General features: G+C 34.9%; 1 protein-coding gene across 2 annotated transcripts in view; it reads right to left on the reverse strand.

The window, feature by feature from the left end:
• Positions 1-212: 212 nt before the first annotated feature.
• The window catches only part of LOC111051975 (gamma-aminobutyric acid type B receptor subunit 2), a 186,640-nt gene continuing 169,473 nt past the window's right edge, over positions 213-17,379 (reverse strand). For both annotated transcript variants that reach the window (XM_039428014.1, XM_039428013.1), the window contains 11 exons: positions 16,975-17,193; positions 13,186-13,380; positions 12,052-12,112; positions 11,351-11,591; positions 10,415-10,550; positions 10,041-10,157; positions 9,137-9,298; positions 7,899-8,002; positions 4,458-4,742; positions 3,750-3,900; positions 213-2,070 (listed from right to left, as the gene is read on the reverse strand). In XM_039428014.1, the coding sequence (XP_039283948.1) occupies positions 886-2,070; positions 3,750-3,900; positions 4,458-4,742; positions 7,899-8,002; positions 9,137-9,298; positions 10,041-10,157; positions 10,415-10,550; positions 11,351-11,591; positions 12,052-12,112; positions 13,186-13,380; positions 16,975-17,193 (2,856 nt within the window). In that variant the 3' untranslated portion in view covers positions 213-885. The remainder of the gene's footprint in view (positions 2,071-3,749; positions 3,901-4,457; positions 4,743-7,898; positions 8,003-9,136; positions 9,299-10,040; positions 10,158-10,414; positions 10,551-11,350; positions 11,592-12,051; positions 12,113-13,185; positions 13,381-16,974; positions 17,194-17,379) is intronic.

Raw genomic sequence — 17,379 nt, forward strand, 5'->3', positions numbered from 1 at the left:
ATGCAAAAATAATATTTAAGAATAATAATTTATGAAGTGACCAGAAACTTTAATACATATGTAGTATAATTCATTATTCGAATGTTTCATCAATAAAATCTACATTATTTCAAAGTAGATATGACAGTTATTCATTGAGATTGAAAATGTGTCAGAGCTCATTCAAACAATCTTCTTCCAAGCCTCAAATTCTCAATTCTTGGAAATGAATTGAAAAACTGCATGTATTATTATATTTTTTCTCTTATCAGATAAGAAATAAATAAGGATAATCAATAAATCAAAATATTTTCAAAGAATGATAGTTACTGCCGATGTAAGGATAGACATATCTGGAGTTGGAGAAACTGGTGAAGTACATGAGAATTTCTGTTGAAGTATACAGTTTATTCTTAATCTTATATGAGATATCATTGGTTGTGAGTTTTTAGTTTTTTCAAATCAGGACTTTTCGTGTACTTATCTTGAGGAGGATAATTTATTTCCCACTTTGAATGAGATAGCACTGCGTTCAAATTAAAACTGATTAAGAAGATGAAGTCACAAAAACTAATTCGATTTCTAAATTTTTCGCTATCATCCAAGTTGTACTCATTTTGAATTGACATGATGCAATATTAATCATCTTGAGGGAAGAATTCATAATACCTTGGATAATCCCAGTTGAAATCGAATACTAGGCTATTGTATAACAGAGCTCTCTGCTGTAATTTTTATTGGATACTACGACTAAACATGAATGCATTAGCAATGAGAGGGTTACCGAGTTTCTTGAACACAATTTGATGCCCAGTCATCAGCTCAGCTTGTGAGAGATCGATTTTTCACAATTATGTAGGTGGGTTTAATTTCAAGATATCCTGATAGAGATTCAAATGAATTGCTTCAAACATCTTCCTCAGAGACATCATCATCTAGGTCTTCACAGACAACAATTTCGTCATTATTTGTATGTGAATGCGCTTTTACATCATTGATTTGCTGGTGGTTAGATGCGTTTGACTGGTTTTCGATCTGAACAGTGGGCCAAGCTGGGTCACAATAGTCAAGATTCAAACTTTTGGCACGATTATTCTCACATGGTACTGTCATCAGATTGCTGCTTGCGTCTTCCAGAGATCTACATTTCTCGGCAGAAGGCGACACTTTGACGCTGACGGTGACAACATCGTGTTTCGAGGGAGTGATGAAGTGACTGCGTCTGCGCTGTGAGAATTCAGTAGTAGATTCGTTGGCAGGTGTACTTTTTCTGCGGTCGCTCAACGCACTCAAGCTACTGGTGGGAACGATCCGATGCGGGAACCTTGGAGAGCCACGTGCTCTCTCTCTCAAGTTCAAAACAGGTTGAGAGTGTTGATGCTGAATGGAAAACGACACCCGTTGAGATAGGGATGGCACTGACCGAGCCTGACATTTTCCCTTGTCTTTTGTAAACGTCTCCTCTTCCGAATCCTCTCCATCGACATCATCCGATCGATCACTGTCAGACCGTCCGTCTTGGGGAGATTTGCATAGGGCTGCCAATGAGAACTTACGGAAGCTCCGGGAATCTGACTCGTTACCCGATAAGCTTTCATTGCACCATCTCTGGTCCCTGCTGATGCCCAGTTTGCTATTATTGCAAGACGATTCCAAACTATCTGATCCACTCTTGTTAGCAGGAACTAAACCAGAAAAATAGCCCATGTGCATTTTCAAAGCGGCTGCTATTCCTGTTGATTGCTTCCTGGTGGGCTTGGACACCAGCATACTCCTCAACTTACTGAACACATTCAGCTTGGTTGTGGGTTCGTTGAACGATATGGAGCCTCTTTCGCGGTAGTACTCGTCCTCTTCGTCAGTGTGAGGCTTGGTGCTGATGCAGTTCTCGTCGAGCTTGGGCTCCGAGCTGAAGGTGACTCCTCGCCGCATGGGCTGGGCGCAGTGCTCGGACGAGGGCCAGCTGGCGCGAGGGATGACTGGGGGCAGCACTGACAGCAGCAGCAGTGGAAGGCCTCCGCCCACACTCGGCGACTTGCCCCGTGAGAATGGCACTCGCATTCCACCTTCATCCACGCCAGTGATTTCAATCTGTGAAACAGGTATACAGGTATATCAACTGAATTTTCAACAATAATAAAATTATGTACATATATTATTTTCTGGAAGTTAGAAATCAAAGTACCCTTTTTTAATTTTTTTTTATTTTTGATTTGCCCTTATCAAAAATTCAATACATTATTGAATTGGAATAGAATAAAAAATTATAATACTACAGATAATAATTATCTTTTTCGATGCCTCCATCCTAAAAATCCGATGCCTCAAACCTAATAATATTATTTAGGTTTTAATCCATCATTGTATTGACATACAATACAATGTACGATTTCATAATACTTTTTACATGAATCGTTACATTATTATAATTTTTTGTCACATATCATACAAATAACATTATGGAGTTTTAAGAAAGTTCATTTTTTTACTGACATTTATGTTGAATCATAAATAAATTGAATATCAGGCTGTTTCATTGCCGTCTAATCAACATTTCGTCAATGAATATCACCAAATGGAAAAATTTTCCAAATAAATAAATTAATTAATTTGTTCTACTGTGCTAGGTTGTGTAGAACTTAACGTAGAATGGATGGTTTATGAGTCTTTTCAGAAAATACTGTTGAAGGAGTACCATGCAAGTGATTCTAAAAACTCGAGATCAATAATTTCTACCTTCAATTCTACGAGTGTAGAAGATAGATCTGTCTCAACTTTCCGAAATATGTGAGTGGATTATAATGTAGTGTAGAATACCTACTGTTGATAGATACACATTATGCTATTTCAACCCATGTGAGATAAATGTGTGAAAGAAATAGTCTCGAACAATTCTCATTGAGTCTATATACGTTTCAATTTTTAAAAGAGAAAAGAGATACAAAGAATATTGAATATGGTGATTCGTGAAGGAACATAGGTAGTTATTATTGTTACAAGCAAGCAACGATCTGCTATCATTATCACCTACTACACCTCAACGGAAATATTGCTTCTGTGATTGGTATCAGTGTGAAATTGATCTAGTTGTATTCCAGCTGAAAACAAAATAATGAGAAGCAACACTTGAGATTCCACTAAAAGCACTGAAATCTATGGTTTGGAATGAATTGTAACTTTTTGTTTCTACTTTATTTACAATCATTCATATTCTTGTTCACGTCGTTCTGTTGACCACTTTGTAGTTTACCAACGTAAGTGAGTATCTATACACATAGATATTTCACAAAACTCATACCCTTATTATCTCGTGTAGAAACTGATGAGATCAAATCAATAAGTGAACATTTCTAATGTTGAAACAATTATATCAATCTATCTAATTCAAGAATACAGAACTCTTATTTTAAAGTACACTGACAATAGTAAAATCTTGAATAATAATTATTCATCCAATACAACACCAAAAATATTGATGCTGACGAATCATTTCCCTTCTGTAGGTAATCTTATTGAATGTTAAATATTGATGAAAGCATTTCTAATATTGTCGAGGATTGAATAATAATGAATATATCTAGGCTATGTTGATTATTGAAATGCTCCACTTCAAAATCTCATTTTTTCCATATGTACTCATATCAGTCCCCAGTTTTTCTTCTCAAAGAGTAGCGTTAAAAATAAATTGATAATAATAATATATTTTTGTTATCAATGACTTCGATGGAAAATGCCAATTGATGATAGACGATTTGTAAGAAAGCACTGACCTTACAAGAAGACATGGAACTCGATGGTGACGCCTGAAGTTGTCTCTCTAACCTTGATATTTCAGTTTCAAGCGACATTACCTCTCTCCTGTACACTCTATTTTGTACTTCTACTCTATAATACACTTCTCTCCGGTCATCAATCATGAACCTGAAAAGCATGAGAACTTGAAATGTTAAAAACGCTTCGTGCACTGATCATTCAAGATTTGGGATCAATTTGATACAAACATTTGGGAGCAACTTGTACATGAGAGGTTCTTTTTGATAAGCTCCATCGAATTTATATCTAGCATAGAACTCCTGATATTACTGTATTGCAAAACTTTCTGAATAGATTGTGAAATAGGAAAGTATAACCCTGATTGAGCACAAATTTTCGTTTGTTAGAAATGTAATTACTCTTGATCTCAGCTTGTTGGATGAAATTAATTTCTTTGTTAGCTGATCATCCTCAGTAAGCTAAGATGCCAATCAAGCCGAACAATATATATAATTCTTGTACCAGGTGATATACTACCTAGTGTAAATGGATTAATGAGTGAGTCACTTATTGTTCTCATCTAAAATTCTCAAAATAATAATATTTTGAGATAATATTTATACGCTTCATTCTTGAAATCGTTGATGGAGAACCATTCACGTTCATCATTTCCACATAAAAGTGAGATAAGAAGTAATGTACCTTTGAAGTGCAAGTTTACTAACCGCCTGGTGTTGAATTCAATTTTGAGGCCCATACTCTGCATGACAGGGTCTGCAGTGAGCATGTCGGTGCGTGAGAACACAGTGTAGTAGATCTTTGGCACAAACAGCAGACACAGTGATGAAGTGGTCGAGATCAGAATCAGAGCTGTGATGGTGAGAAATGCAAGGGTGGCGCGCTCCGAAATTATATTGGCCAACATCACGACCAGGGCGCTTGTTATCACCACACTGTACACACTCATGCCAATGTACTGCGAGTCATTTAGCGCCGGAATTTTCACATGTCTGCAACAGAATTTCTTGTCGTTAAAGAGGCTTGTCAGTTTGCATAATATAATGATGATGTGAAATAGGAAAGCCTATTTCACATTAGAATCGAATAGGAAAGCTAAGAATCATGGATAATAGAAACTCTTATGAATAAGATGCTATAGAATTGAACTGAGTACTGGAGTATGTGATTTGAGTATGTATGAATTTATTGAGGCGCTTTCAAATACCAACTGATTATAGCTAGGCAGATAAGAACTTCATCTGGGCTATTCAATTTCACTCGATTTGATATTGGTATTCTCGTTTGCATATAATTATCAAGTTTGTCCGGTTCCCTATGAAATGTTACATTTCATTTCGTGTAAGGAAATCTCTGAACAGACCTATACCATATTCGTACAATAATCATTCATTGTGATTGTGAAACTAATTCAATTGAAGACAAACAGCATCAAAAAAGATGTTGATTATTCGAATCAAACATGATTTTTTTAGAATCGTGATGGATTATTTTTCCAATCCTGATTTGATTTCTCACATGTTTCGACTAAATCGATCCAATTAATATATTGATCAATTTTCACAAAATATGGACAAGTAACGTGTAAAGTGGCTCTGAAGGCACCAGGAAGATTAAAAACATTCCCCTACACACTATAACATAACTGGGAGTCGTAGAGCACCATTAAGGAAGAAGTAGACCGCCCTGGAGTGTTGACAGAACAACCGCATCGAGAGCAATTATCCAAGTGAAAATTTTGAATTACTCTGGATTTTTTTTAGAACATGATTCTATAGAATTTTAAAGCAATATTAGATGCATAAGAAGATCTATCCTGCCTAGTTGAAGTAATCGTTCAACTATTGAGTAATCTATGTAAATGCTCTACTTCCTACTTCAATTTCGTTAAGAAGAAAAAACCTTTGGTACTTCATAAGCTCTATTATAGTAATACTCAATCGTCTACTCAAATTGTTTTTTGTTTTTTTTCTTTTTGAATAGATTATGACTAGAATAAAGAATAAATAAGATTGAAATATTCAATAGATTTCTCGTAGGCTTATAATATCAACTAGTATTTGCGCCTCTTTCTATTCACTTAGAGCTCAATACATTTTATTCCTATAAGAATTCCTCTATCAAGCTTTTAATAAAATTTCCATCTATATACTACAACATGATATGATTCCAATCACCGCATAATTCAAACAGCTCATACTTTTCAAATATTTCCATTATATATTTACAAAACTTCTTGGAAACCAGATTCTCATCTCTAGAGATACAAGAATACGTAGAGATACAAGTTATCACAATTCACCTTTTGATCCATTTTACTCCACTGAAATTTATTCTGATTTCCTCCGAAACCCTCTTTTTTGGGCAGGTTCATGTTAATGTTCAACTGTGTATTTGAAATTGAGATTAAATACTTGACAGTGCGAAATGAAGTTTGAACAGAAATATAATCATATGACACATATAGCATCAGGGACTAACCTATTCGAGGGATAATAGAACAATTCCATTGAAAATGTTGCTGTAGAAGTTTTATTTGATCATTAGAATTATTATTTCAATAATTTGAATGATAAGAATGGCAATTTTATAATCAATCATTCACATTTAGGTCTTAAACATAGTATGAATCATGTTCATCAGTTTACATTATAGCCTAATAGTACTAGTGGGAGTGAACAAGAATTAATGAATTACAGAGTGATGCAAAACATGCAGAATACAAGATGGAAGACATGGAGAGTAAGTCTGGTTGGAATATACTGCAGTATAAGAATTAAAAGGATGATGGAGATTCAGTTGAAGAGAGAAAATAAACATGCAATCATGAAGTCCCCAAGCTGGGGAATCGTGATATCACCTGCAGAACAGTGTTCTTGTTAAATGCCGTTTGGTGATTTCTTGCTATTGACTGAAGAAAAAGCAAGCGAAGTAACAACGAAACGTCAGAGAAGCCGTTGCCGAAAACAGCTTCGGGGAATCTGAAATTCATTTCCGTCCACCAAGAAAAAGGAGACACTCGAACAGTTCCAACAAAAAAGAAAGGAAAAGGAAAAATTGAGACAAACTGCTGCCGTCGCCTCACTTCAGCTTCATCTCTCTCACACACTCTATTTTCATCGATTCACTCAAGCAAATAGCATCAAAAGAAAATCTCTAGTGTAAAGTGATTTCTCATGGCGCGTGATTCATCACCACCGTTGACATAACTGTCACTTATTTAAATCAGAGTAGGCTTACTACTCTCCAAATACACAACGCTTCCATATTATATAATTGATTGATCAGTCAGAGAATAGGCGTCAGTTTGTATTCCAGCGATGACATTTCATTTGGAAAAAAATTAACCTCATGTTTGTAAGTTAAGTTGATAGTATATTTTGATCATGCACATTATCTGGAATATTATCTATGGTCCCTGAGTCAGAAAGCCAAAATTAAGATATGACTTTTTTTAATTTTAGAGGAAAAACATAATTTGATAACTTTTCTACTACGTGAATCTATTGTAGATGAATAATAGAAGAACAAGAAGGAAAAGTCGAGAAATCCGGTAATAGGGAATGGAAGAAATTGACTATAATCTGGAGAATACTGATTATAATCTGAGCTCTCGATAGTGGGATGAACTCAAACAAACTCATGAGTCGGTAAGTTCCAATCTCTTGTGAATTAAACACAATCTCTCGAGAATGAGAGTTCACAATAAGGACTAATCTTCAGCATAATTGTCTTATACGTGGAACTTGTATCTTATCCGTGAATAACAACGCAACATCTACGATTAGTTTCCTGATGAATTATTCCACATTTTTATGGTAACATGAGAATACGTTTTCATAGCATTTAACATGAAACATGAATCATTTGTATTTCATTCATGCCTGCAAATTCTTGATGTTTTATGTTGGTCACGGAGATGGTCGTCTCATTATAGGGTTGGAAAAACAAAGACTTCCTCTAACAAAACTAATATTATCATGCTACAGTGAATAAAGCTAGGCTACAACTATTCATTCATCTTGTTTAATATGATTGCTGGAACTGAATCGAAATGCCTTTGTTGGTTACTTGCTTTTCACTGAGCTGTGTAGCATTGTTACGTCTGGTTAGTTATTATGAAGTAATTACTGTGCAAATCGTCTTACCTTGTTTCCCAAGCCATGTACACACCTACAATCAACAATAATCCTTTGTAAGCATACAGCGCACCCAACCAAGTGTGAGTAAACTGCGAACCACAAACCTCAACCTGCAGAATAACAATGCCATTAGAAACTTGCATTCAATGTGCCCATCGAATCGATGTGATGCACATTCAAACGTTTACCATGTAAATACATCCACAACTATTCTGAGAAGGGACCCAGCAATTTTATTCTCTCTCGTTTTTCAATGTTATACCACTCATTTGAAAAGTTTCTACCAAATTTTAAAGGTAGGTATACTAATTTTCAGAGGCAATGAGAATTATTCATGCATTAAGTTATCACATTGTACCTATACAGGTTGTTATAGTGAGCTGCTTTGTTCTGGAAAGTTCATTCAAGTCAAAGTCAAAAACGTGTTTATTTCAGAAATTATAAATGTTACAGTGCTTATAACTATTGGAATATAAACGATTTACAAAAAAACTTGATTGTTACAAATTTTGCAAATCAAAAAATGATTTCCGGGAAATGTGCCTACATAGGTATAAAACCTGTGCATAGGCACGAGTTGCTGCACAGCTTCGAGCAAAATATTATATAGAACCATTTATGAGCGATTCATTCTATCAACTCGTACACTATAAACTACATAAAAGATGCCGTACATTATAGGAAATATTAGAGCGTGATAAGATAATTGAAAATGAATTAAGCCAACTAAAAGTGTGATAACTTTGTATAAACAGGCATGACCTCATTGAATTTCAAATGTTTCTGAATTTCAAATGGCAGAGATTAACCTTCCATGATTATTAATAATTTGGGTACCGGTATACACCTAGATAAGAAAGTCGAGATAAATATGGAGATACTCTTTCATTTTCAAATGTTGATGATTTGTTCTAGACGATTTCTATCAACCTCTACTAATGGAAAATGAAGCATCACATTTCATATTCTAAATATCTCATTATTGTTAGAAATTAATTGATTGTAGCTAATCCAACTTCTGGTTGGCGATATAAATCATGAGCACTCCACAAATGATGCTACTCCAAATGCACTGATAATGCTAATGACAGTCGATTCAGAGAGTAATGTCAACTCATGGATGAAAATGTACGAACAACAGCAAACACACTACAATGTGAGAATCGAATTTCGAATTGATTCTCTAGCAAATTGGACAAAAGCATGCAAATTTTCAGACACCGAATAATTGGCAATTGGCTGACCTGGGGCTGGTAAACAACACTGCGGTCTGTCGCACTAATTTCCAGCGATAAATTTCTAAGGTGCCTCTCCATGGGATCGAATACAACCCATAGTGTCACCACTAGGCCGTCAATTAAAAGTAAAACACATATCAGTGATATCAATTGTGTGTCCTGTAACAGCTGAATTTTGAAAGGCATAAAAGTTGTGGCAGCTCATTAGTAGCAACAAGTGATACAAGAATCGACATTTTCAATTGAAAATAATCATTGATTCACAAAAAAGTAAAATGATCAGAAGCTTTCACATGTGAAGAAAAATGATTATTCAGTTCAGAGCTAATCCAAAACTATTGGATTAATACCATTTATCACTCTCTATTATAATATTTTTTAATATCATAATATCCTGTGAATATGAGTGTGAAAAAAACATTATAATGAAACTCTGATCCATTACAATTCATTTCGGAATGAATAATGTTAGGGAACGTTATGTGAACCTCCCTTTAAGCTTTATATTTTCCTCCCTTTAATATATTTTACGTTTTTTTAAACTGTTAACATATGATTATATCAACATATCATAAATAGCATTGATAACACCAAATGCTCATTATCAACGATAACGTTAGTGAATACGTTATTCAAGAAATTGTGATGAGTGAATCTTCACTCATTCCATATATCAATATTTCATCCAATTATCATAGAAATCTAATCAACTCATATTTTTGAGTAAAGTGAGGGTTGTGTGGCAGAGAGAACTCAGAGTCCCAACTCCGCCCTTAATAACGAAATCAATCCAACTCCCTACCACAAAGGTCAACCAATAACATCTTGATTTCGTTTCATTCATTCTCATGATAATTTGAACTATGTTCTCTCATCATTCATGTTACTCATAATAATTGAATCGAGTTACCTTATTCTTGACAACTCCACTTGAACTTCTTGTGAAAATACGATGCACTCGGTATGTTTTTGTGAACATTGAACCAAACGCAAGAGAGAATCCGGCCGAGAGGAGATAAACTCTTGCCTGCAAAATAACGGAAATGGAGGCATAAGTTATCATCGTAGCCCCCAGTCACTGTGAACAATAATAGGGTTTCGCCCAAGTTCACCGGAACTTATCGCCCACACTGTGAGTTTCAGTGGTAGAAAAACCTCTATTATGATAAAAGCTAGTGTCAGATAGGTTAACTCTGGTTATCTTGTGTACAAATTATGCCAAGTTTCAAGCAAACACAGATGCGTCTTAACTTGTTGCACCTTATGGAGTTATCGCAAACTTACCGTGCAAACTGTTGGGAAAGCCGATTTGGAAGGAAGTGTAGCGTGGTCAAGACCTAACAGTATTACGGCCGCATAAACCAATATACATCCAACCACGGCCATGTTGTTCAGTTTTGGACTAGATAGTTTGATATACCTGCAAGAGAAATAGATTGCTGCTGAAATATCCAAGAGCAGAAAAAAAATAATCTTATCACAAATTAAGAATTATGTGACTTTTGTTATTCAAACTAGTGAAGGAATTTGGATGAAAGTGAATGAATTTATAAGCGTAGAAGTTTGAAGTCATTTTCGAAGATTCCAGCTGTACTGATTGTTTCCTGTGAAAAAAGTTGAATCCTGACGCAGTGAATTGTTCAAGAAGACTAGCTTCCAACACTGTACTTGATTAACTGATCAACTCGAACATCATGTATACATAATACAATGAATGCTATCGCAGGTTGAGTAACTCAAAACTAAAATGTTATCGGTTTGGCGTCGAACTTGGTTTTACTAATATACGGACTCAAGACAGAGAACATCTACACACATTGAATCTAAAACATGATATTTTTTCATTATTATTGAATGTGAATAAGGGAAAACAGGATGAGGGAATCAAGAATTATTATGACTGGGAAACTGTTAGATGAGCTTAAAAACTGGACTTATGAACAGTAAGAGTGACTCTGCGGGGAATCCTGCAAGAGCGAGGTAAAGGAAGGCAAAATAAATGAGGGCGAGGAAGAGAGAGGAAGAAAGAGTTGAAGAGGGATGTGGGGAAGACGATGGACTGTAAGGGGGATTTGGAGAATGAAACTATATAAATAATTGAAGTAAATTGAGAGAAATGAGTTTACAAGGATAATTTTATGTTCTACAAGAGAATCAAAGAACATTAATTTATGAATCCTAACTTCATGCTTGTATTCCTTAATAAGAATTTCACAGTACTTGAGCCTCCGAAAATGGAGATTAAAAGCAAGGAAGACAATGGCCAATGTGATTCCGACCGAAGCCAGACATGATATGATGAAGAACGCAGCATGGTGGATTGTGACAATGCGCAGTTTAAAAACGCGCTGAGCAATGGGCACTTGACCGCTCGGCCACTTCACCGCCACGCAAGTCGGACACTCGAAGTTCAAGTGGTCTGTGGACGAATCGTACAATGCTAGAGTTCTCGCCTTGCCACCTGAAACATCAGACAAAACACACAAAAAATACAATCTATCATCATTCATGAAGAACTCTTGATTTTTTCAATAATTTATCAAGTAACTTCTTCATACAATTTAGGATATAACATGCAGTCAATAGACATGCATGAATGCATATAATTGTTCAAAACAATATCGTATGTTGATACATCATAGGTAGGGATGGATCATGGAACTATCATCTCTAAGAAAACTATTTTGTTTAAGAATGATACTCCACATTACAAGAGTGATTATTATAAATCACTACAGTCACGTAAAATGGTAAGTAGCTGCACATACATCAAAATCCAATCACATCAATAATATCAAACCTTGTAATGAATTGAAACAGGAAATACTATCATGGATGAGTAATATTTCTAATTCATGATTAAGACTTTGACTTTGGAGAAAAAGGAGTGTAAATTTATATTAATTGACTCATGTTTTTACCTTGAACTTGATAGAAGGCTGTGATTCCAATACGATCCGCACCGTCAAATTTGACTGGACCCTGAAAATACAACAATGACAAAAATACAAGAATAGAATAGCCTACACTTACATTCACTCACCTAATGAGTCTCAAAAGAGATTGTAGTTTTGAGGAAATATTCACCAGCCATTAATATTGGTACTGAGACACTACAACCCCATTCTCATAGTTTTTCATTGAAGACACTTATTATCTATGGGATGATTGTATAGACAATATAAAGAGTTCCAACCAGAAATATCCACATTATATTCTTAACCACTAGTTTTGAACAAAATATGGAATCCAAAGATTTTCTTCCCTCATAGGGTGATTACCGAGAAACGGATGTTTTTGAAAAGGCTATAACTGTTTTTGATAAAGGCTATAAAGGTGATTACCGTGAAACGGATGTTTTTGAAAAGGCTATAACATTCAAAATCCGAGCTAAAACTAATTCTCCACATACAATGCTTTCTGTAATCCAAGAATCCACACAATCTTGATAGCAAAAGTGGAATAGCATGGATGACAGCCTTGCTTTCTAACATTGATTTCCTCGGAGTTTTGGTGGGTCCGTGTGTCGCGGATTCATTGTTAGCTTCAAAATGTCTTATTAGTAATGCCCAACCATCACGTTTGTTAATGTCCTACACCCAGAATGTTAATGAGACTTCCAACTTTGTCCTATGTAGCTATTGGATTCCCAGCTGCATACTCTCAATACATGCCAGAATACTTGCCTATCACTGCACAATGCAAAAACATCCTTCTCCCGGTAATCATCCTATATTTCAAATTGATATTCATCCGAATTCGCTTGATGAGAACTAACAGAGAGTGTTATTTTTCGGCTATAATATGACTGAGACTAGCCTGGCTATACTGTGGGTGAGACTAGCTCATCCAACAAACATCTATAAGCTTCAAAATAGATGTTTAGTATTTATTGAAATACGTCTAGAAGAGCAGGTTAAGCCATCTCTCATCATCATCATCATCATCATCCCTGTTACAATCCTGAATCAGAATTCTTAGCTTAGAATCGTTTATATCTCCGACCATTCCTATCATAAAAAAGTATAATGGTACTTGGTGGAGCAGGTACTTACTGAAGCTCCAAGGAATTGAAGCCTTTCAAGTCTACAGGCAAAGCACCGAGCCATATCTGCCCTGGAGTAATCATAGCTAGCGAGATGATGTCCTGCACCTCTCAGTGCCAGAGCGATGGCCCACACAGCATCATACGTTTGATGAGCAAATTGACTGAGTGGACGAGACAATGATTTCAAAAACTCATCATTACTCTGAAAAAGAGCATAAAGCTTCGATCAGAGCTTCCCTTATCCACGAGAGTTTATCATCATACGGAATGAGGAAGCAAACTTCAGGAAGTGTCTCCAAATTTGCAAGTGTTCAAATAGATACTATCTTACGATATTATGCTTTGTTCACAGGCGGATCAAATTATATTATTGAAAATGAATGACGTATTTCTGCTATGGAATTATTTTTTTCTACTTTGAAATAGTAGAGTGTTGTTCATTTGTAGAACGTCCGTTTCTTGTCGCGGATTCTATGTATCTGTAGTGACGAGATTCACATTATTAAGTAACAACACCTGATAAACATTGTTCAGATATCTTTGTCATCATTTTGCAGAGATAGCTTCATCAGCTTCCAACTATCATAAACTGAACTATCTAATAAGATAAATAAAATCTCGTAGTATAACCGAGAAATAATTCATCATTACGAATGAGAATCAACAAACATTTATATTGATATATTTATCCGCTCTGATGCCAAATATAATGAACCACCAGAATATTCCATCTAGATTACGAAAATGCCTCACTCAACTATAATGGAAAGAATCATAATATTATTATTAGGATGAATATATTAACCCAGAAATAATCCATCATTATGAATGAGAATCAACAATTATTTATTTTGTATCAGTAACTGATATTACTAATGACTGTATAAAGTGACTATCACTGTAGACTATAGTGTTTTATTCTGATAGTACAGTAATAGTAATATCATAGCTCTTATTTACAGTGCTCAACCAGGAAGTAGATAATATCTATAGATACCTTCAACTATATTAGATGAGGTTTTCTTTCTGATATTTTTGTGCCAAATAACTTGGGGTATTAATACGTAAGTAATATACCCACAATGCAAAGATGATCATGATTGATATACAGTAACAGGAAATTCCTTCAGCTTGTTACTTGACTATACAAACTGTTCAGTTTGATGTGTGAAACTATATTTTTTCCACTAGATTTGAAATATCAAGGTAGGAAGATGAAAATCAATTATATAATGATAAATGAATAGGATAGGTAAGATTAATCAATATAAAAGGGGAAATTATGACCGGAGAATGAAGTTTCACCACAATGAGTATCAATTTTGAATGGAATAAAATAAAATTGATACTAGAGTTGAAGAACTCGCTCATGAACTGATGTATTGATCAATGAGATCCGCAACTTGTAATCATACAGAATTGGTGAGAATTATTATGGAAATAGCTAAATATATTTTACAAGTATGATATTGGAGTAGTAGGTTCCATGGGAGTCCTATTCCAATTGAAAAAAAAACTCTGTGTCGTTTCAAAACTTTTGTTCTCCATCTCAGATCCGTCATGTATGAATCCAACTCAATTTCGAGACCAGCTTCATTTTGAATCCAACTCAATTTTTTGAAATGGTAATGTGGTCATGATTTCGATACAGAATTTCAAAGGAAAATGAATTGCGAAACCCGCACATCCATATCTCAAACCGTTCCAATGATCTCAACATATTTGAAGGTACTAATAAATGATACAAAAATGAAATGAATGAGTATGGTACCAATACATTGAATAATCGAGTATTAGTTAACATTAAAGTAGCTTCTAATCACATTTTAACACTTTGAACAAAAGAAAAATTGTCATAGCAAGTGCTATGACAAGTAGTATTAATTACGTGTACTTTACAGACAGGAACACACACGTTAACTGAAGCGAGTTAATATATATCTTATAAATTAATGTTCTGTATTATTCAGCTGAAATCATGTGTCAACGCTTAAAGTCCGTCTGTCTAACAGTCTGATTGACAACTGCCAAATAATTGCATCAGCTTCTTCAAATGAATGGAAATTACAGAAATAGCATGCAAATAATTCCAGCAGACTGATAAATGATAAATCAGAACAACTTTTTTCTCATAAACTTTCAATTATATTTTTATATCATGGAGAAGGATGAAGGAGTGAGTCAATTTTGTCAAGTTCAAACGAACTTGATCTCCAAAAAGTTTCGAAGAATTCGTGTTCAAAATTTGAAGCTGATTTACCGATTCTCTCTAAAGTTCTTATCGAACATACTAACAGACAGAAAACGACTTTGAGCTCTAGTAAGTCAAAAGTGAGAACTTCGCTAACGCTCGTTCAATTAATAAATTGCACCTCTTGGTGGTGACAAAATGTTCTATGAGTTTGAAATTCTCATCAATATCCCAATCAAAAGAAAATCATATTTGAAGGTAAAAATAAAAGTTATAATGTAAGTTCTAAATAATTCATTTGAGCCAAACTGAAGTTTCAATGCACTTCAAGGCATCGTCATAATAAATGGTAGGCTATTACTTGGTTAAGCCAGTGGTAACCAAAAAGACTACTGATGATGATGCCTTTCAAACATTGAAACATTAGATTGGCTCAAACAAATTATGTTGAACTGACAATATCGCTTCTATTCCAACACAATAGAAACAAATTCCACATTTTTTCACAATGTAAATTTTCAAATCATAGTGTTCATTTAGGCTAGTATAGGATCACTTCATTTTCATTAGAATTGATTGAACATCGATTTGAGCACGATTTATCGAACTTATTCATATGAATTTTCCATGAATACAATTGACGTTATAAATTTAATTTATCCGTTATAATGAGCAAGACATACATAGTTTCCATTATTATGATTATAGAGAACTGAGTTAACAAGAGACTTCACGAGCGATAATTCTGTTCAAGCATACTTTGAAAAATTATGAGGTTTCCAACGAACACACATTTCTCAAAAAGGAATAAGCGGAAAAGTCCTAATAACTCTCTATAACTCTTGAGCTTTTCTTGTACTAATAGTGACAGAGGTGAATATTTTTTATACAATTTGTAACTTTGTTTTTCAAGTCTAGTGAATTATTGTGTATCATTAGAAGTGCTAAGAGTAGAGTGCAGAGTTCAAAGTAGAATTGAGTATACAAGTAGATTATGAAGCTTGGGAAAATATAATATTCTTACATTTCCCAGAAAAACTGTGTTGAGAGGATTACATGGAAATCGATACTCAATTTAATATAATATTATTGTCTGTCATCTATTCCGAAATTTTCTCTGCATTTAATGAATAGGCAACGTGATCCTGTATTGACTGGAAAAATTTTCGTTTAAAATGTTTGTTTATTAATTCTCAATACCAGAATATTATTTCAGACTTATAAATTATATATTAGACTCGTTCATGGTTCTTGCATGCGATATCAAGTATACTGTTCCAAACTGAATCTGAGTTCTTCTCATATAGCAGAAAGATTATAGTATCCTCTACCAATAGATGTTTGATGACATTATTTTCTATTTGTTCATCGATTTTCAAGATCATATTATCCAGGCTTGTATATGCTATGTACATTGAAACGTAGGCTATTTGAAAGTTTTTCCTATGAAACATCATGAAGACGTGATCTTCTATTAACAGATGATATTCTCTGGAATATTCTCTGATATTGTACGGAATAACTGTTATCATGCTCGTTCATGGTTATTGCATGCGATATCCAGTGTACTGAGAAACAACATTATTATTCCGTTTGGCTACATACCATTCCAGAGATGGTGGGATTACCATCGACCGCAGTGTAGTGGCTCGACACCAATATGAGGCCCTCAACTGCGTCAAGCAGCTGATTGTGGCTGCAAGACGAAGACGCCCTGCGATGCGAGGCGTCGCTCTTCCACCAGGGCTCGCTCTCATCAAGGCCTCCTCCCTGGCCCTGGATGATCCACACGTAATCAGCGCCGTACATGCCAAGGTGGTAAGCCTATCAAACAGATGTACTAATTTCATTCATTTGTTATGAATCAGTGACACTGGATTGCTATGAATGTCTCCTGTGGAGAGAATGAATGATTCTGATGAGCTGATTTGTTTGTATCAAGAGTGTCTTCTGTTGTGATTATTGTTATCATTGCATATATCAAGGAGACATATAAAGAGAAACCTGTTG

Source organism: Nilaparvata lugens, chromosome 5 (genome assembly GCF_014356525.2).
Source record: "Nilaparvata lugens isolate BPH chromosome 5, ASM1435652v1, whole genome shotgun sequence".
NCBI classification, from domain to species: Eukaryota; Metazoa; Arthropoda; class Insecta; order Hemiptera; family Delphacidae; genus Nilaparvata; species Nilaparvata lugens.